Source organism: Dryobates pubescens, chromosome 21 (genome assembly GCF_014839835.1).
Source record: "Dryobates pubescens isolate bDryPub1 chromosome 21, bDryPub1.pri, whole genome shotgun sequence".
In the NCBI taxonomy this organism is placed as follows: Eukaryota; Metazoa; Chordata; class Aves; order Piciformes; family Picidae; genus Dryobates; species Dryobates pubescens.
Genome location: NC_071632.1, coordinates 20,498,940 through 20,519,660, shown reverse-complemented (window position 1 = coordinate 20,519,660; position 20,721 = coordinate 20,498,940). Strand labels below are relative to the sequence as shown.

Genomic DNA, 20,721 nt, shown 5'->3' with positions numbered 1-20,721 from the left:
GGCTGGGGGGGTGTGTCTGCTTGCTTTTCGTTTGGGGGGAGTGAGGCAGCCTCCTGTTTCCCCAAAAGCCAAGCAGCAAGGGCTGAGCAAACAGTTGCTGTGGAAACCAAGCAGGGGGAAGTTACTGCAGGGAGGAGGAAACACACACTGAGGGCTCTGCAGAGGCTGCATTGCTCCTCAGGCTTTGTTAGCAGAGTCATAAAGCAGTGGTGGAGGCTCAGCTGGCTGGAGGTGGAAGCCTGCTGGCACAGTGAGGCTGCCTCCACCAGCAGCACACAAGTGCAGGAGCCATGGGGCGGAAGGAGGTGGCCTCAGGCTGCACTGAGGCAGGCTGAGGGTGGCTGTTAGGAGCTCCTGACCCTGGAAGGCTTCTCAAACACTGGCACAGGCTGCCCAGGGAGGTGGCTGAATCCCCAGCCCTGGGACTGTTTCACAAGACATTGAGGAGCTGGAGTGTGTCCAGAGGAGGGTGGTGAGGGGTCTGGAGAGCAGGGCTGGGGAGGAGCAGCTGGGGGGGTTGGGGCTGGAGGAGAGGAGGCTGAAGGGAGACCTCCTGGCTGCCTGCAGCTCCCTGGAAGGAGGCTGGAGCCAGGGTGGGGTTGGACTCTTCTCCCCAGGAACAAGAGGAAATGGCCTTAGGATGCCCCAGGGGAGGTTTAGGTTGGACATGAGGAACAATTTCTTGTCCTTGAGGGTTGTCCAGGCCTGGCCCAGGCTGCCCAGGGCAGTGGTGCAGTCCCCATCCCTGGGGGGGTTTCAGAGCTGTGGTGCTGAGGGCCATGGGTTGGTGCTGGCAGTGCTGGGGCCATGGTTGGTCAAGAAGAGGGATGAGGAGAAGGACAGCTGGACCTTGCTTTCCTGCACCCCTGACAGCTGCACCTGCTGTAGCTGAAGATGTCCACAGGCTTGGGAAGATCCCTTCCAAGCCAGCCCCTTCCAAGCCAGCCCCTTCCAAGCCAGCCCCTTCCAAGCCAGCCCCTTCCAAGCCAGCCCCTTCCATGGCTCCCTGGAGGCAGGGCTGGCAGTTCAGCAGCCTTGGGCACCTGCCTGAGTGGATCCTGCTGTGGCCACCTCCTGCCTGTGCTGGCAGGTGCTCGACCCTGCTGTGACCTGCTCCAGGAAACCGGCTGGGGTTTGGTTTGCTCTTTTCTTCCTGGTCCTGGCTGGCTTTGGTTGGGCTCCTGTGGGAGGCTGAGGCCTTGAAGTGGCTTCCCCCGGGCGAGGCCAGCGCCGAGGGGCAGAAGGTGTTGGCAGGGCTGGAGGAGGGGATGGCAGCCTGGTGCTACAGGGCAGCACTCTGGCTGGGCCGCCTCAGGTGGCACAGGGGCCCTGCTGTGGGCTGGCAGTGCCAGCAAGGCCATGCTGGATCATGGAATTGCTTGGGTTGCAGAACATCCCTGAGATGTCCAACCAGCAGCCCAGCCCCACCATGGCCACCAAACCCTGACCCCAGAGGTTTCTGGAGCCCCTCCAGGGGTGGTGACCCTGAGCAGCCTGTGCCAATCCCTGCCCACTCTTGCAGCAAAGAGTTGTTTCCTTGTGCCCAACCTAACCCTCCCCTGGCACAGCTCCAGGCCATTTCCTCTCATTCTATCAGCTGATCCTAGACAGGAGAGCCCAAGCCCCACCTCACTGCAGCCTCCCTCCAGGGAGCTGGAGAGAGCAATGAGGTCTCCCCTCAGCCTCTTTTGCCCCCAGGTAGCACAGCCCCAGCTCCCTCAGCTGCTCTTCCCCAGCCCCTTCCCCAGCTGCTTTGCCCTGGGCCGGGAGGAGGCTGGGGCTGGGCTGGCGAGGCCCCTGGCAGGCAGCACCCAGGGGCAACCCTTGGAGTGTGATGGGATGACTGTGAGCAGAGACACCCAGGGCTGGCACAGAGGTGGCTGTGGGAGGCTGTGGTGCCAGGCTGTTGGGCAGGCCGGCGGTGCAGCGCTCCTGTGGATGTGCAGGTTGCACCGGGGCAGGGTTGGGCTGGAGCTCAGGAGCGGTTTCTTTGCTGCAGCAGCGGTCAGGCTGGGAGCAGGCTGCCCAGGGAGCTGCTGGAGTCACCAGCCCAGGAGGTGCTGGAGTCAGCTGCCCAGGAGCTGCTGGAGTCACCAGCCCAGGAGCTGCTGGAGTCACCAGCCCAGGAGGTGGTGGAGTCACCAGCCCAGGAGCTGCTGGAGTCAGCTGCCCAGGAGGTGGTGGAGTCACCAGCCCAGGAGGTGCTGGAGTCACCAGCCCAGGAGCTGCTGGAGTCAGCTGCCCAGGAGGTGCTGGAGTCACCAGCCCAGGAGCTGCTGGAGTCACCAGCCCAGGAGCTGCTGGAGTCACCAGCCCAGGAGGTGCTGGAGTCACCAGCCCAGGAGCTGCTGGAGTCAGCTGCCCAGGAGGTGGTGGAGTCACCAGCCCAGGAGGTGCTGGAGTCACCAGCCCAGGAGCTGCTGGAGTCAGCTGCCCAGGAGGTGCTGGAGTCACCAGCCCAGGAGGTGCTGGAGTCACCAGCCCAGGAGCTGCTGGAGTCAGCTGCCCAGGAGGTGCTGGAGTCACCAGCCCAGGAGGTGCTGGAGTCAGCTGCCCAGGAGGTGGTGGAGTCACCAGCCCAGGAGGTGGTGGAGTCACCAGCCCAGGAGGTGGTGGAGTCACCAGCCCAGGAGGTGGTGGAGTCACCAGCCCAGGAGGTGCTGGAGTCACCAGCCCAGGAGGTGCTGGAGTCAGCTGCCCAGGAGGTGGTGGAGTCACCAGCCCAGGAGGTGGTGGAGTCACCAGCCCAGGAGGTGGTGGAGTCAGCTGCCCAGGAGGTGGTGGAGTCACCAGCCCAGGAGGTGCTGGAGTCACCAGCCCAGGAGCTGCTGGAGTCACCAGCCCAGGAGCTGCTGGAGTCACCAGCCCAGGAGGTGGTGGAGTCACCAGCCCAGGAGGTGGTGGAGTCACCAGCCCAGGAGGTGGTGGAGTCAGCTGCCCAGGAGGTGGTGGAGTCAGCTGCCCAGGAGGTGCTGGAGTCACCAGCCCAGGAGGTGCTGGAGTCACCAGCCCAGGAGCTGCTGGAGTCACCAGCCCAGGAGGTGCTGGAGTCACCAGCCCAGGAGCTGCTGGAGTCACCAGCCCAGGAGCTGCTGGAGTCACCAGCCCAGGAGCTGCTGGAGTCGGCTGCCCAGGAGGTGTTGAGGCAACACGAGGCCACAGCACGCTGGGGCACGGTTGCATGGCCATGCTGGGCTGATGGCTGGGCTGGATGAGCTGAGAGGCCTTTTCCAGCCCAAACAATTCTATGCTGGACTCCCCCAGCTTTGCCTTGCCCTCAGGGTGCCCCCCTGCAGCACTCCCTACGGCTCTGGGCTCCCAGCTCTCCAGGGACAGGACCAATCTCCCCGGCAGCTGCCGCTGGCAGAAGAGCAGCGTGGAGGCTGAGCACCTGCCAGGAGCTGGGGGCCTGCAGAGCTGGGGCTTGGGGAGGCAATCCCTGCCAGCTGCACAGCAGCAGCAGGTGGAATCCCTGCCAGCTGCAGACCAGTGCTGCAGAAGCTTTGCAGCCTCTTGGCTCTCCTCCCAGAGGCAGCAGCGAGAGCAGGACAGCGGTGACCTGGCTGGCAGGAGGCAGCCAGCCTGCTGTGCTGGGGGTGACTCAGCAGAGCCACAGAGCAGAGGGAGGGGAAGAGGTTTTTGTGCCACACCGTTTGAGCCTTCAGCAGGCTCTGCTGGGGGTCTGGCAGTCCCTCTCTGCTCACCCCCTCCTGCAGCCTCCTGGCTTTCCCCCTCCCCATCTCATTGCTGGTGGCTTGGGAGAGCTGCACTTGGCCTCCTCCTGAGGCAGCCTCCAGAGTCTGGGTTTAGGGTGGCCACGAGGAACAATTTCTGCCCCATGAGGATTGCCAAGGCCTGGCCCAGGCTGCCCAGGTGCAGTCCCCATCCCTGGAGGGGTTTCAGAGCTGTGGTGCTGGGGGCCATGGGTTGGTGGTGCCCTGGCAGTGCTGGGTCAGTGCTTGGACTCAGTGAGCCTTGAGGTCAGAGGAGGCTTTTGTGTGTGCCCAGGCTTCTGTGAGGAGCTGTTTTGTTTCTCAGGGAGGCCTTTTGTTCTCAAGCACTCTGGTCCCCTGTGGCCATGACCTTGGGTGAGGCAGAGAGAAGGGAGGGCTCTGGACTGCTCCAGAGCTGGGCTGTGGGTACCTGTGGGAGCACCACCTCTGCAAGGAGGGTTTGTCAAGCCTGGGTGTTCCTTCAGCCTCCTGTCAGCCACCTCAGGTGGTTTCCAACCATGCCAGCTCCTCAGATGAGGAAATCAGAGTCCTGCTGTTGACATCCTGGGTGTCACCAAAGCCCTGGGAGAGTGGCTGGCTGCTGCTGGCTCCTCCTTTCACTGCTGCTCAGAGAGGGATTCCCAAGCTTAGTTCCCTCATAGCCTCCAAGGGGAAGCAAAGCCCTGACTTACAAATGACATCTTTCTGTCCATCATCTGGGGGAGGGCATTGAGGCCACCCTCACTCTGTGCAGATGACACTGAGCTGGGAGGCAGCTCTGATCTGCTGGAGAGTTAGGAGGGATCCACAGAGATCCCTCCAGGCTGGCTGGGTGAGGCTCAACAAGGCCAAGGGCTGGGTCTTGCCCTTGGCTCACACCAACCCCATGGAGGCTCCAGGCTGGGGCCAGAGGGGCTGGAAACTGCACCATGGAAAAGGACCTGGGGGGGATTGGTGCCAGCAGCTGGAGATGAGGCAGCAGTGCCCAGGGGGCCAAGAAGGCCTCCAGCAGCCTGGCCTGGAGCAGCAGTGGTGTGGGCAGCAGGAGCAGGGCAGGGATTGTGCCCCTGGGCTGGGCACTGGGGAGGCCACAGCTCCAATCCTGGGGGCAGTTTTGGGGCTCTCACTCCAAGAAGGACCTTGAGGGGGTGGAAAGGATCCAGACAAGGGCAGTGGAGCTGATGAAGAGCCTGGGAAGAGGTCTGGGGAGGAGCAGCTGAGGGAGCTGGGGGGTTGAGCCTGGGGAAGAGGAGGCTGAGGGGAGACCTCCTGGCTCCCTGCAGCTCCCTGCAAGGAGCCTGGAGCCAGGGGGGGCTTGGGCTCTGCTCCCTAGGAACAAGGGACAGGACCAGAGCAAACAGCCTCAAGTTGCCTTGGAGGAGGTTGGGGCTGGACATGAGGAGAAACTTCTTGCCTGAAAGGGTTCTCAAAGGCTAGAGCAGGCTGCCCAGGGGGTGGTGGAATGCCCATCCCTGGAGGGGCTGTGGTGCTGAGGGCCATGGCTCAGCCCCAGCCTTGGCAGAGTTAGAGCATGGTTGAGCTGGATGATCTCTTTCCCACCTGAAGCAATTCTGTGGTTCCAGAGCAGCAAAGCTTGGCTGGTGCTGGTGATTCCTGCAGCAGATTCCCCCAGCCTCCCTCTGCTGGGGGAGGCAGACAGGAGGCAGGGGAAGATCCCTGCTGGGGGAGCTGGGAAGCAGGGGCAGTGCTGCTGCACGCTTGGCTGGCTTCTCAGCTGCCTCCTTTGTCTGTTTGCTTTGTGCCAGTCGTGAAGAGAGGTTAATCATCAGCTGCAGAGGGTGGCTTGTCCTGTGCCCCAGTGCTGCCTCCTGAGCACTGCTCTGTGGGGCTGGGCTCTCCACTTCTGGGGCTCTTTGGGCTCTAAGTATTTCCATAACCATGGCCCTGGGAAGGTTGATGCCTGCAGCTCCTGGGCTTCAGCCATCCTTTAGCCTCCCCCTGAGCTCTGGCTGAGCAAACACAAACCTGCTTTGAGGCTTTCCTCATTTCCCCCTCCCCTCTCCCTTGGTGGTGGTGTGGTTGTTTTCCTCCCTTGGAGACCCGAGAGCAGCCATGTGTAGCCTTGGTTTTGTTGCTGCTTTCATCCCAGAGCAGCACAAGTGACACATTAACTCTCTGCACTGGGCCCTCCTCCCGCAGCACCAGGGGCTGGCTGGAGTGCTGGCTCTGGCTGCCCTGCTGGGCTTTCAGCTTGGATGCCCCCAGCAGGTGGTTTGGGTCCTTCTGTGCAGAATCTCAGCGTGGAAGGGTTGGAAGAGACCTCTGGGGCTACCCCAGCCCCAGCCCTGCTCCAGCAGGGCACCCACAGCACAGTGCCCAGGAGCACAGTGCCCAGGGGGGGTTGGAAGCTCTCCACACCAGGAGACTCCACAGCCTCTCTGGGCAGCCTGGGGCAGGCCTCCAGCAGCCTCACCCCTCAGTCATCCTAGTTTCTGCTCCTGCTGTGTTGAGATGGAGAAGTTTGTTGCTGGCTCTCCCACTCCTGGTTGTGGCTGTGAAGCATCTCTGCCCAGGGGCTCCTCTTCCTTCTCTGCTCAACCCCTTCCACATGCAGTGGAAACTTTGGGGTGCTCACCACCTTGCACTTTCTTCCACACAGACCCTTCCTGGCTGTGATCTCAGAGGGGGATTCCTGTGTCCCTCCTCCCCCTGGTGTCAGCAGCTTGCTGCCAGAAGGCATTTCCCTGGTCCTTGCTGCTGCAGGTTCTGAGCTGGTGGTGGAAGGTGCCTTGGGAGCAGCAGCCCCCAGCTCCTGAGGAGTCACTGGGGGTTATTCAGAGGGGGTGAATACTTGTGTGTGTTGTGGTGCATGAACAGCCCCAAACCAGCATGGGTAGAATGCCTTTTTCTTGAGGCTCTGTGAGGTGCTTGTGGTTTGGGGAGGCAGGGCCAAAGCCTGAGGTGCTGGCTCCTCAGAGGCAGGTCTGGTCCCGGTGCTTGCTCCTGTCACGCTGGTCCATAGTCACCAGCCAGGACTCAACTGGGATTAGGACTTCAGTCAGGCACAAGCAGCAGGGAGACTGAAGCTCCAGCTTGTCAGGCTGATGGAGGTTTGGTCTGATTGCCTACAAAGGTTGCTGGCAGCAAGGGCAGTCCAAAGCCACCTCCTGGAAGGCCTCTCTGGAGCAGGGGTACTGAGTGTGCTTGGCTGACGGTGGCCTGGCCACAGCTTTTGCATGAGGAGGTTCCTTTCCTGCTCATTGGGCTCAGAATTGAGGCTCCCTTCGTTTCCAGAGGTGTTTGGTGGCTGGTGGAGGCCTTCAGGTGAGGCTGAGTGACCTCAGCTTTGTGCAGTGGTGCCAGAGGGCTGCAGAGCAGCAGCGAGGGGGGCAGCAGGGCTGCAGGGTGCTGCCCTGGCAGGCTCCAGGGGCTCAGCTTCATGGAATGGCTTGGCTTGGAAGGGACCTTCAAGGGCATCCAGTTCCAACCCCCCTGCCATGGGCAGGGACACCTCACACCATCCCAGGTTGCTCAGGGCCACATCCAGCCTGGCCCTGAACACCTCCAGGGCTGAGGCTTCCACCACCTCCCTGGGCAGCCTGTGCCAGGCTCTCTCCACCCTCATGGGGAACAACTTCTTCCCCATCTCCAGTCTCAGTCTCTCCTCTCCCAGCTCCAACCCATTGCTCCTCATCCTATCACTACAAATCCCTGTCAAGAGTCCCTCTCCAGCTTTCTCACAGCCCCTTTCAGGTACTGGGAGGCTGCTCTAAGGTTTCTTCAGGCTGAATGGCCTCAACCCTCTGAGCAGCAAAGCTTCAATCCTGACCAAGTGGCAAACAAAAACCCTCCTGTGGTCATGCCTGGACCATGGAATCTTTGAATCATCTTTGGTGGAAGAGACCTTCAAGCTCATGGAGTCCAACCCTTACCCCAGCCCTGCCAGGGCAGCCCCAACCATGGCCCTCAGCACTGCCAGGGCAGCACCAACCATGGCCCTCAGCACTGCCAGGGCAGCACCAACCATGGCCCTCAGCCCTGCCAGGGCAGCACCAACCATGGCCCTCAGCACTGCCAGGGCAGCACCAACCATGGCCCCAGCCCTGCCAGGGCAGCCCCAACCATGGCCCCAGCAGCAGAGAAGCTGAGTGCTCATTGCATGGCTGAGGTCCTCCCCTTGCTGTGCAGGAAATGGAAGCTTGCTTGGGCAGGAGGAGAGGCTGCTCCCTGGGCTGCTTTTCTTGCCTCACCTGGGCTCCCTGGGGCTGGCTGTGGGCACCCAGTGAGTTGGGAATGAGAGCAGCTCCAGCTCAGCTGGCAGGAGAACAGTTAGAGAGATCAACCTCCCTTTGTTCCAGCACTGACCTGGTTTTAGCTCCTCCAGAAGAGAGAGTTCTTTGTGCCAGGGCAGCACTTGACTGGGAGTGTGACCATCCTCTGCAGCCTTCAAAGGCTGATAAGGAGAACTTTGGTGCTCTGCTCAGCCCCCAAACGCCCTCTGGGTTGCTGGGGAGAGGAGAAGCTGTGGGGATACCTTGTTGGCTTTTTAGGGGGCTGCCAGGGGGTGGTTGGGGGCATTTCACATGGGCACAAGGGAGCTTGGAGTGTGTGTGTGGGGTTAAAACAGCTGCTTGGCTGAAGCTGGGGAGGGAGGGGGATGTGAGCTGGAAGATCCAGGAGGACATTAAAGCAATTTGGTTTCTGGAAGGTTGGGTTCAGGCCAGCCCTGGTTAGAGGGAGAAGCTCTGCAGGCAGGTTTGGTTGGTTAGGTGGTGTGGGGGGATAGGTTGGACTGGGTGATCTCAAAGGTCTCTGCCAACCTGGCTAATCCTATCCTATCCTATCCTATCCTATCCTATCCTATCCCATCCTATCCTATCCCATCCTATCCTATCCCATCCTATCCTATCCTAACCTATCCTATCCTATCCTATCCTATCCCATCCTATCCTATCCCATCCTATCCTATCCTAACCTATCCTATCCTATCCTATCCTATCCCATCCTATCCCATCCCATCCTATCCCATCCTATCCTATCCCATCCTATCCTATCCTAACCTATCCTATCCTATCCTATCCCATCCTATCCTATCCCATCCTATCCTATCCTAACCTATCCTATCCTATCCTATCCCATCCTATCCTATCCCATCCTATCCTATCCTAACCTATCCTATCCTATCCTATCCTATCCCATCCTATCCCATCCCATCCTATCCCATCCTATCCCATCCTATCCCATCCTATCCTATCCTATCCTATCCTACCCTACCCTACCCTACCCTACCCTACCCTACCCTACCCTACCCTACCCTACCCTACCCTATCCTACCCTATCCTACCCTACCCTACCCTACCCTACCCTACCCTACCCTACCCTACCCTACCCTACCCTACCCTACCCTCTCCTTACTCCAGGCAAAAACTTCTCATGCCAAGGGTGGGGAGATGCTGGCCCAGGCTGCTCAGAGGGGTGGCAGAAGCCCCATCCCCCAGAGTGAGGAGACCCAAGCCCAGCAGCAGTGTGGAGATGGACCCAGGGCTGTGCCCCCTGCAGTGTCAGCAGGGCCAGGCTGGAAGGGCTACAAACCACTTGTGCTGTTGTCTGCCTGCCAGGGGGACCTGTTGTGACAGCACAAGGGCTGCTGGCTTGAACTGAAAGAGGGAGGCAGACTGGAAAGAAGGAGGCAATTTGTTATGCTGAGGGTGGGGAGAGCCTGGCCCAGGCTGCCCAGAGCTGGGAGCTGCCCCAGGCCTGGCAGCAGTGCAGCTCAGGCTGGCTGGGGCTGTGAGCAGCCTGCTCTGGCTGCAGGGGGTTGGAGTGGCTGAGGCTCAGAGGTCCCTTCCAACCACACCATTGCATGGTGCTATGAGAAAGCTAAGCTTCAGCTGCTCTGAAGTCTCTTTGGGAAGGAGGGAAGTGCCACATCTGTGTGACATGCCAGTGAGGAGCTTGTTCCCAGCCCAGAGTGGTGAGAGGATGTTAGAGATGGAGCAAACCCACTTCAGATCAGCAGTTGTAGGTAATTTGCACCTGGGAAGCCTAAAGCAATCAGCTGAAGAGATTGTTCACCTGCTAGGTTTTGATTTCTGCCTTTCCTGGCAGCTGGATCCAGTCCAAAGGAGTGGAAAAGGGCTGATGAACCCCCACCATGTAAAGGGCAAGGCAGGAGGGGGCCCTGGAGTGGAGGCTGCTGGTTAAAGCCACACTCTGAAGTGGGGAGCTGCTGGGTTAAAAGCTGTCAAGGAGGAATCTGCAGCTGCTGAAGTGTTGCTCCTGGGGCTCTGTGCACCCAGAGTGTCCACTGGGCTCTTGGAAACTGGTCTCAGCTCTCTGCTGCTGGGGTGACAGCTCCCTCAGAGTCTCCTGGGGGGCATGAGGAGGAGTGTGGCCAGCAGCTTGAGGGAGGTTCTGCTTCCCCTCTGCTCTACTGAGGCCACAGCTGGAGGTCTGGGGCCAGTTCTGGCTCCCCAGTGCAAGAGAGAACTGCTGGGGAGAGTGCAGGGGGGCTGGGGAGCTGCTGAGGGGCCTGGAGCAGCTCTGGGAGCAGCCAAGGCTGAGAGCCCTGGGGCTGAGAGCCTGCAGAAGAGCAGCCCCAGAGGGCAGCTGAGCAATGCTCAGCAAGAGCTGAAGGGAGCCTGGGGGACAAGAGGCTGGGGCCAGGCTCTGCTGAGTGGTGCCCAGGGCCAGCACAAGGGGCAGAGGGCACAGACTGCAGCCTCCCCTGCACTCTCTCCAGCAGTTCTCTGCCTCTCTGGCACTGGGGAGCCCAGGACTGGTCCCAGGTCTCCAGCTGTGGCCTCAGCAGGGCAGAGCAGAGGGGGAGCAGAGCCTGCCTTGACCTGCTGCCCACACTCTCCCTCATGCCCCAGGGGACCATTTGCCTGCGTGGGCAGCAGGGCACAGTGGTGGTTTCTGTGGGACTTGTGCTTTGCACCTTGTGCTGCTGGGGGGAGTCAGCTGGGGATTTGGGGCAGGCTCTGGGGGAGCTGCCAGGATTTCACTCTCATCATTTCAGCCTGCAGGGGAGAGGAAGCTTTGCAGCCCTGCGGAGCTGAGGTGTGTCAGGCAGGCTCAGCCCTGGCTCAGCAGTGAAGAGTTTCTCCAAATACCTCTGCAAGGATTCCTGAAGCTGCTGCTCACCCTCCTGGAGCACAGTGCAGCAGGAATGAGGGGAATGCAGAGCCTGGGCACATGCCCTGGGAGGCTGGGGAGGAGGAATGAGAAGGGGCCTGGGGTGCAGCAGGGTGCAGGCTGTCCCTGCCCTTCCCTGCAGGGCTCCTGGCCTGGCTTCACCCAGGAGATGTCCCTGCAGCTGCCCCAGGGGTCCTGTGGGCTGGAAAGTCAAACTGCACTTGAAAGCAAGGGATTAACCCAGCAGCAAGTGGGGGTCAGGGATGGCTGTGGTGAGTTCTGCTTGCCCAGGGGACAGCACTTTGGTTATTGCCCTTTGATCAGTGGCTGAAGCTGAGCAGCTCCAGTGCTGCTGAGCCTCCCCCACCACCCAGCTGCCCCCTGCCTCCTCTCCCTCTGCTCCTCAGCTAATTGTTAACCCAGGTCACAGCAGTGAGGCTCAAGGCTTGTCCAGTCCCAGGTGCACAGAAGGGAGCTGCTCACTGGGGAGCAGGGAGGGTGCTGAGGCACTGCAGCAGCTTGCCCAGGCAGGCTGTGGGGGCCTCCTCTGCAGGAGCCCAGGGCCAGGCTGGCTGAGCAGCCTGGGCAGGTGGGAGCTGTCCCTGCAGGAGGGGTGGCACTGGATGGCCTTGAAGGTCCCTTCCAGCCTAAACCATTGCATGAATCTGTGGGAGCCTTCTGCTCCTCGTGGAGGTGAGGAGCCAGTTTTGGTACCCTGGGGGTGGCTGCTGGCTGGCTGAGCTCTCCCTGCCAAGCTTGGACCAGGGAGGTGACCAACCACAGTCCTCTCTGAGCTGGAGGCCACACTGCTTGTGCTCAGCTTCTGAGCCAGCCTCCTCCCCAGCCCCAGCCTCCTCCCCAGCCCCAGCCTCCTCCCCAGCCCCAGCATCCCTCTCAGCCCCAGCATCCCTCCCCAGCCCCAGCCTCCTCCCCAGCCCCAGCCTCCTCCCCAGCCCCAGCCTCCTCCCAGCCCCATCATCCCCCCCAGCCCCATCATCCCTCCCAGCCCCATCATCCCTCCCAGCCCCATCATCCCCCCCAGCCCCATCATCCCCCCAGCCCCATCATCCCTCCCAGCCCCAGCATCCCTCCCCCTCCCCAGCCCCAGCCTCCTCCCCAGCCCCATCCTCCTCCCCAGCCCCAGCCTCCTCCCCAGCCCCAGCCTCCTCCCCAGCCCCAGCATCCCTCCCCAGCCCCATCCTCCTCCCCAGCCCCAGCCTCCTCCCCAGCCCCAGCCTCCTCCCCAGCCCCAGCCTCCTCCCAGCCCCATCATCCCCCCCAGCCCCATCATCCCTCCCAGCCCCATCATCCCTCCCAGCCCCATCATCCCCCCCAGCCCCATCATCCCTCCCAGCCCCAGCATCCCTCCCCCTCCCCAGCCCCAGCCTCCTCCCCAGCCCCATCCTCCTCCCCAGCCCCAGCCTCCTCCCCAGCCCCAGCCTCCCTCCCCAGCCCCATCCTCCTCCCCAGCCCCAGCCTCCTCCCCAGCCCCATCATCCCCCCCAGCCCCATCATCCCTCCCAGCCCCATCATCCCTCCCAGCCCCATCATCCCTCCCAGCCCCATCATCCCCCCCAGCCCCATCATCCCTCCCAGCCCCAGCATCCCTCCCCCTCCCCAGCCCCAGCCTCCTCCCCAGCCCCATCCTCCTCCCCAGCCCCAGCCTCCTCCCCAGCCCCAGCCTCCTCCCAGCCCCATCATCCCCCCCAGCCCCATCATCCCTCCCAGCCCCATCATCCCTCCCAGCCCCATCATCCCTCCCAGCCCCAGCATCCCTCCCCCTCCCCAGCCCCAGCCTCCTCCCCAGCCCCATCCTCCTCCCCAGCCCCAGCCTCCTCCCCAGCCCCAGCCTCCCTCCCCAGCCCCATCCTCCTCCCCAGCCCCAGCCTCCTCCCCAGCCCCAGCCTCCCTCCCCACCCCCAGCATCCCTCCCCAGCCCCATCATCCTCCCCAGCCCCAGCCTCCTCCCCAGCCCCATCCTCCTCCCCAGCCCCAGCCTCCTCCCCAGCCCCAGCCTCCTCCCCAGCCCCAGCCTCCCTCCCCAGCCCCATCCTCCTCCCCAGCCCCAGCCTCCTCCCCAGCCCCAGCCTCCCTCCCCACCCCCAGCCTCCCTCCCCAGCCCCATCCTCCTCCCCAGCCCCAGCCTCCCCCCCAGCCCCAGCCTCCTCCCCAGCCCCAGCCTCCTCCCCAGCCCCAGCATCCCTCTCAGCCCCAGCCTCCTCCCCAGCCCCAGCCTCCTCCCCAGCCCCAGCATCCCTCCCCCTCCCCAGCCCCAGCCTCCTCCCCAGCCCCATCCTCCTCCCCAGCCCCAGCCTCCTCCCCAGCCCCAGCCTCCTCCCCAGCCCCAGCCTCCCTCCCCAGCCCCATCCTCCTCCCCAGCCCCAGCCTCCTCCCCAGCCCCAGCCTCCCTCCCCAGCCCCAGCATCCCTCCCCAGCCCCATCATCCTTCCCAGCCCCAGCCTCCTCCCCAGCCCCAGCCTCCTCCCCAGCCCCAGCCTCCTCCCCAGCCCCAGCATCCCAGCATGCTGGGGGGAGGGCAGTGGTGCAGTGCCCATCCCTGGAGGGGCTCCAGAGCTGTGGAGCTGAGGGCCATGGTGGTGCCCTGGCAGTGCTGGGGTCAGGGTTGGATTCAAGGATCTTAAAGGTCTCTTCCAACCTTGTAACTGGCTTCAGGTCCCTGCCCCAGTGAGGTGGTGCAGAGGTCTCTGTCTCAGGCCCTTTGTGTCTGCCTGTCTCAGGAGGTGTGGAGTCCAGCCCAGGAGGTTTCTGGGCTGCCTCCCTGGTGGCAGCTCACTGCTCCTTCCTCCTCCTCCTCCTCCTCCCTGCCATTTCTTGCTGGTGGGATCAGGGTGGGCAGGACACCCAGGGGAGGAAGAGGAGGGCAGGGCTGCTGTCACTGCTGGAGCTCCATCTCAGAGTGCTCCTTGCTGCTTGCCCTGTGCTCTGCAGGGGGTTGGCTCTGCTGTGTTTCCTCCCTGGCACTTCAGAGAGGCCAACTCCTGACAGAATCCAACTTCTCCTTTCAGAATCAGGAGAGTGGTGAGCCTGAGAGCAAGAAGCTCAGAGAAGATGAGGAAGAGGAGAGCATCAAGCACAAGTAATGATTTATTTATTCCCTCTCAGATCCTGCTGCTCAGGAGCTGCTCTCCTGGCTGCTGATGAGGCTCTCACCTTCAGCCATGCAGCTGGTGTGTTCTGGGGGTGCAGTGTGAACTTGTTCTGCTGCTGTGAGTGAGCTGAGGTGGGGGAAGGAGCAGGAGGAGCCTGGGGCTGGCCTGCAGTGCTTCTGCAGGTAGAAGAAGGAAGGTGGTGAACTTAGGCTCCCAGGAATTCCTTTTCCCTCATTCCCAGGGGAGGTTTGGGTTGGACATGAGGAACAATTTCTGCCCTTGAGGGCTGTCCAGGCCTGGCCCAGGCTGCCCAGGGCAGTGGTGCAGTCCCCAGCCCTGGGGGGGTTTCAGAGCCCTGGAGCTGTGGTGCTGAGGGCCATGGTTGGTGCTGCCCTGGCAGGGCTGAGGGCCATGATTGGTGCTGCCCTGGCAGGGCTGAGGGCCATGGTTGGGGCTGCCCTGGCAGTGCTGAGGGCCATGGTTGGTGCTGCCCTGGCAGTGCTGGGGCCATGGTTGGTGCTGCCCTGGCAGGGCTGGGGCCATGGTTGGGGCTGCCCTGGCAGGGCTGGGCTAAGAGCTGGACTCCACAGCCCCAGGGGTCTCCTGCACCCAGATCCATTGCATGGTTCTGTGACTGCCTTGCTGTACCTCTGTGCCATGTGCTGGGCTTTGCCCTCCTCCACCAGCAGAGCCCTGCAGGGGCCCTGTGGCTGCCTCACCACAGCCCTGCTGGGGCCTCTTGTCACAGGAAGATGTGAGCAGGAGGCTCAGCAGGGCAGAGTCGCTGCTGGCAGGAGCAGCTGACAGTGCACTTGGTTTCCTGCTGGTGCAAACACCACCAGGCCTCCTCTGGGGACAGCAGGGGGGGAGGCTCGGTGTGGGACCTGACCTCCTCTCAGCACTTCAGCAGCCAGAGCCCTCCTCTGGGGGAGGTGTTGCACCAGAGCTGCTGCTGCTGCTGCTGCAGGGGGGCACAGCTGCTCTGCTCCCTGCCAGTAACTCCTGGCAGCAGTTCCTGGCCCTTCTTGGCACAGGCTCACAGAATTGGCTTGCTTGGAAAAGGTCTCAGAGACCACTGAGTCCAACCATGGCCCCAGCCCTGCCAGGGCAGCACCAGCCATGGCCCCAGCCCTGCCAGGGCAGCCCCAACCATGGCCCTCAGCCCTGCCAGGGCAGCACCAACCATGGCCCTCAGCCCTGCCAGGACAGCACCAAGCCATGGCCCTCAGCCCTGCCAGGGCAGCACCAACCATGGCCCTCAGCACTGCCAGGGCAGCCCCAACCATGGCCCTCAGCCCTGCCAGGGCAGCACCAACCATGGCCCTCAGCCCTGCCAGGACAGCACCAAGCCATGGCCCTCAGCCCTGCCAGGGCAGCACCAACCATGGCCCTCAGCACTGCCAGGGCAGCACCAACCATGGCCCTCAGCACTGCCAGGGCAGCACCAACCATGGCCCTCAGCACTGCCAGGGCAGCACCAACCATGGCCCTCAGCACTGCCAGGGCAGCACCAACCATGGCCCCAGCCCTGCCAGGGCAGCACCAACCATGGCCCTCAGCACTGCCAGGGCAGCACCAACCATGGCCCCCAGCCCTGCCAGGGCAGCACCAACCATGGCCCCAGCACTGCCAGGGCAGCACCAACCATGGCCCTCAGCACTGCCAGGGCAGCACCAACCATGGCCCTCAGCACTGCCAGGGCACCACCAACCCATGGCCCTCAGCACCACAGCTCCAGGGCTCTGAAACCCCTCCAGGGCTGGGGACTGCACCACTGCCCTGGGCAGCCTGGGCCAGGCCTGGACAGCCCTCAAGGGCAGAAATTGTTCCTCATGGCCAACCTAAACCTCCCCTGGGGCAACCTGAGGACATTTCCTCTCATCCTGTCCCTTGTTCCTGGGGAGCAGAGCCCAAGCCCCCCCTGGCTGCAGCCTCCTCTCAGGGAGCTGCAGGCAGCCAGGAGGTCTCCCCTCAGCCTCCTCCAGGCTCAACCCCCCCAGCTCCCTCAGCTGCTCCTGCCCAGCCCTGCTCTGCAGACCCTTCCCAGCTTGGTTGCTCTTCTCTGTAGCTCTCCAGCCCCTCAATGTCCTTCCTGGAGTGAAGGGCCCCAAACTCCTCAGGACTCGAGCTGTGGCCTCCCCAGTGCCCAGCCCAGGGGCTGATCCCTGCCCTGCTCTGCTGGCTGCCACTGTGAGGCCTGGGCCTGGGCTCTTGAGCTCTGCCAGCTGGGCATTCTCCTATGCCTCCTCCTCTGAGGGCAGAGTCTGACCCCCACCTCCCTGCAGCCTCCTTCCAGGCTGCTCTGGGCAGCATTCCACCTGTGCCTGGGGCTCCAGGTTCCTCTGGAGAGTGATCCCAAGGCTGAACTCCATTTGCAGGCACTGTGGTCAGGGGCTGGGCTGGAAGGGGAGGTCTGGGCTGAGGCTGAAACAGGAGCTGGAGGTGCTGGGAGCTGAATAATGAATAAGCAGCTCTTGCTTTCCAGCCACTTGATCCACTGTGAAGTGCCACAGCACCTGGGGGCCTGCTGCCCAGCAGCAGCAGCCTGGGCTGGCATCACCATGTGGTGAAAGGGGCTGCAGGGGGCTGGGGAGGGACAGGGGGATGAGGGGGACTGGACTGCAGCTGGAAGAGGGAGGATTGGGACTGGGGCTGGGGAAGAAATTCCTTCCAGTGAGGGGGGGAGACTCTGTCCCAGGCTGCCCAGGGAGGCTGTGGCTGCCCCCTCCCTGGCACCACTGCAGCTCAGGCTGGGGCTGTGAGCAGCCTGCTCTGCTTGGGGCTGTCCCTGCTGGCTGCAGGGGCTGGGGCTGCCACCATGGAATTGCCTGGCTGGAAGAGCCCCCAGCAGCATCAAGTCCAACCAGAACCTGCCAGCTGCCTGTGCACAGCTGCTGGGCCATGCCCCTCAGCTCCTCACCCAGGCAGCCTTCACATCCCTCCAGGCATGGTGACTCCAGCACCTCCCAGGGCAGCCTGCTGCAGTGCTGGGACCCTCACAGGGCAGAAGTTCCTCCTCATGCTGAGGTGGAGGCTCCTGTGCTGGAGCTTCCATCCATTGCCCCTGCTCCTGTCCCAGGACTCAAGTGAGCAGAGCCTGGCCCTGGCCCTGGCCCTGGCCCTGGCCCTGGCCCTGGCCCTGGCCCTGGCCCTGGCCCTGGCCCTGGCCCTGGCCCTGGCCCTTCCTTGCTCACCCCCAGCCCTCAGACACTGATAAGCATTCATGAAGTCCCCTCCCAGCCTTCTCTGCAGACTGCACACCCCCAGGGCTCTCAGCCTCTCCTCCCCAGGCAGTCTCCAGCCCCTTCTGCATCCTTGCAGCCCTCCCTTGGACTCTCCCTCTTGACCTGGGGGGCCCAGGGCTGGATGCAATGTTCCAGCTGAGGTCTCCCCAGGGCAGAGCAGAGGGGGAGCAGAACCTCCCTGGCTCTGCTGGCCACACTCCTCTGAATGCTCCCCAGGACCCCAGTGGCCCCCTTGGCCCCCAGGGCACATTGCTGTGCTGCCCCCCAGCACTCCCAGGTTGTCCTCATTCTGATGCAGTGCAGAGCCCTTGGCCCCTCCAGCCCTTGGAGGGTGCTGTGGACCACCCCTCTGCTTAGAGCTGTGCTTCCCTCCCTCTGGAGGAGGTGCCTGGGAGGTGATGTGCCCTGGGAGGGAAGGGCTCCTGGGCCTGCAGCTGCCCTGAAGCCTGCTGGCCCCATGCTGCTGCAGGCTGCTGCTGGCCCTGGCTGTTCCTTGGCCAGGCTGGGAGCCCCCAGCAGCAGGCTGCAAAGGTGAACACTTTGCTCCATCCTCCCCAGCCCTTGGCTAGGAGTTCTCAGCCTCCTCTCAGCACTCTGCTTCCCCTGCAGTGGCTGTGGCTGGGAGCAGTCCCTGCTGCCCCCAACCCACAGCCTCTGGCACCTGAGCCTGGGGGTGGCAGCTCAGAGCTGCAGCAGGCTCAGGCCTGGCACCGTCTGGAGGCCACAGAGGGAGACCTTGGGGTGCTGAGGCCATCCAGATCCCAGCACCCCAGCGTGGAGGGGCTGGGAGGCAGCTCTGCAGCTCACCCAGCAGGGCACCCACAGCACAGTGCCCAGGGGCACAGTGCCCAGGGGGTTGGAAGCCCTCCACACTGGGAGGCTCCACCAGCTCTCTGGGCAGTGCTTGGCCATGCAGATGCTACCCAGGAACCTTCAGAGGCTCTTCCTGCCTTGAGGCCCAGGGCTGGCAGCTCCTTTGCAGCCCAGCAGCAGCTGGAGCAGGCCCCTGAGAGCCTGGAGAGAGCTGGTGGGGGAGCAGAGCCTGGTGCTGCAGGCAGGGCAGGGGTGGCACAGCAGCCTGGGGCCTGCACTGCAGAGGGGCTGGGGGCTGGGGCTGTGCTCTGGCTGGAGCTGCAGCTGCTGGAGCTGCTCCTGGCTGCCCCACAGCCCTCAGCTGCCTGCTGGAGCAGCCTGGGCAGCCAGACAGCCTCCTGGCACTGCAGGGCAGAGCTTCAGCCCCAGCAGCCTGGGGGGGTCTCTCCCCATCCCTGCTCCCTGAGAGGCTCTCAGAAGCCCTGAGAAGGCTGCTGCTGGGGGGTGGTTTGTTGGCATTCCTCGAGTGCCTCTTGGCAGCCACACCAGGACCTGCTCCAACATGCTGAGCTCCTGGGGAGCAGCAGTGCAGAGAGGCTCTGCCTCTGCTTGCTGCTGCCTCATTTCCTGCCTTGAGCAAGGGGTCCAGGAGTGAGGGCAGCAGCCTCTGTGCTGCTGGCCAGGCAGCAGCCCTGCACCCCTGCACTGCATTTTCTCAGCACCTCCTCTGCTGGAGCCTCCTGCTCCTGGAGCACCCTGTGCAGTGTGTCCCAGCCCAAGGAAGGGGGTGGGGGGTGCAGGTTTGTGCTGGGACCCCCTGGGGATTTGAGCAGCTGCAGCACTGCTGAGGGCAGGGAGGGCCACAGCCTCCCAGCACCTCCTGAGAGCTCCTCAGGGCTGGCAGGGTCCTGGCTGGGGTCAGGAGTGCTGCAGGTCTGCTTTCCCTGGGGCCTGGAGCCCCTCAGGGGGGCAGCAGGAGGGCTGGGAATGGCATGCAGGGCATGTGCAGAGTGCAGAGAGCTCCCTGGACACTCTCCAGGCTGCTGCAGGCTGGCTGGGAGCTTGGCCTTGCCTCTCCTCCTCCAGCCCAGGGGCTGCAGGCAGCAAGCCCAGGAATGCATCCTCCTGAGCCTCCCAGGGGGCTCCCAGAGCACCTCCCTGGTTTGACCTCTCCAAGCAAAGGGCTGAGGAAGGCTGCCCAGGACACCTCAGCAGGGTCTCCTCAGTGCTTCTGGGGGTGAGGGAGGCCAGCAGAGCTCCACAGCACAGCAGGAGGCCAGCAGCCTCTGCCTGCTCTGCCCAGGGGCAGAGGTGGGCTTCTCATGGCTCCTCAGACCCTGCCTGGTGCTCCTCAGCACTGGCTCTGGCTGCCTCCTCTGCTGCTCCCCCAGTGCAGAGTGGACTCAGGCCCCCAGGAGACTCTCTCTGGAGTGCCCCAGCAGGACCTTTCCCTCCTTGGGAAGCAGCTGAGGGAAGCCCTGGATGTTCCCAACCCTCTCCAGGCACTGCAAGGCAACTTCTCTGCCCAAGTGCTGGGGAGCTGCCATCTGCTGCACCTGCAGCTCTCCTGCTGGCTGCAGGGTGACCTTCAGGGGTCCTTTCCAGCCCCAGCCAGGCTTGGATTGGGAGCTAGGGGAGGCAAACCCTGCTGCTGAGGAGCTGCTGGGTGCTGCAGTGCCTGGGGAGGTGGCCCTGGGAGCAGGGGGCAGGCAGAGTGCCTGCAGGCAGCTGCAGGAGCTGCTCTCACCTCCCAGTTAGGCTGCAGCCAGGTTGGTTTGCTCCTGCTGCTGGCCAGGAGCTGGAGGCACTGGTGCCAGGGCTGGAGCATCTTCACAGCCCTGCTGCTCCTCATCCCTGTGCTGCTGCCCCTCCAGCCAGCCCCCCAGAGCCTGCCCTCTGCCTTCCTTTCCTGCTGGGGACAAACCCCCAGGCAGCCCCAGCAGTGCTGGGCTCCCAGGCTTTGCTCTGCAGGCTGAGATGTGGCTTGCTGGGTGGGGAGAGTGTCCAGGAGCAGGTTTGAACTCCACTTTCCCTTCCTTGTGTGCTCCCCAAGTGGTGCCAAAGCCTTGCAGCAAGGTCATGAAGGGCTGGAGCCCCTTCTGGAGGCAGGCAGCAGGCCTCTGGAGTGTCTGCCCCTTGCCAGGGGAGCTGCTGCTCTGCACAGAAGACCTCTGGGCTGCTCTGTCTGTGGGAGAGCAGCTGCAGCCCCCATGGCACAGGGCAAAGGGTGTCCTGGCTCCCAGAGCTCCACCACCCTGCCCCTGCCCAGCTCTCCTGGCTGCCACTGCTGGGCTGGGTGGGCTGCTGGCTGCAGCTGCTGCTGGCAGAGGTGCTCCTCAGCCTGGGGCTGTGGAGATGTCTCACTGCTCTCTTCCCTTCCCTCTGCAGGGAGATCAAACTGAGAAACTATGACCCTGAAGATGAAGAGCTGAAGAAGAGGAAGGTGCCCCAAGCCAAGCCAGCCTCAGGTGGGTGCAGGTGGAATGGGGGAGGTGAGATGAGGGAGCAGCAAAGCAGCAGTGTTGCCAGTGGTGCTGCTGGGGCCTGTGGTGAGGCCTCTGCTGCTGTGCTCTCTTCTGGAGGCTTTGCAGGCCTGGAGAGCTTGGGGTTGGAAGGGACATCAAAGGGCATCCAGTCCACCCTCCCTGAGCCAGAGCAGGCTGCTCACAGCCCCAACCAGCCTGAGCTGCACTGGTGCCAGGCAGGGGGCAGCTCCCAGCTCTCTGGGCAGCCTGGCACAGG

At 63.3% G+C, this 20,721-nt stretch overlaps 1 protein-coding gene across 1 annotated transcript in view; it reads left to right on the top strand.

Annotated features, from left to right (window-relative positions):
- CCDC12 (coiled-coil domain containing 12) overlaps window positions 1-20,721 on the top strand; it is a 33,780-nt gene that overhangs the window by 10,337 nt on the left and 2,722 nt on the right. Inside the window, exons 2-3 of the mRNA XM_054171285.1 lie at window positions 13,838-13,908; window positions 20,368-20,447. Of these exons, the coding sequence (XP_054027260.1) occupies window positions 13,838-13,908; window positions 20,368-20,447 (151 nt within the window). The remainder of the gene's footprint in view (window positions 1-13,837; window positions 13,909-20,367; window positions 20,448-20,721) is intronic.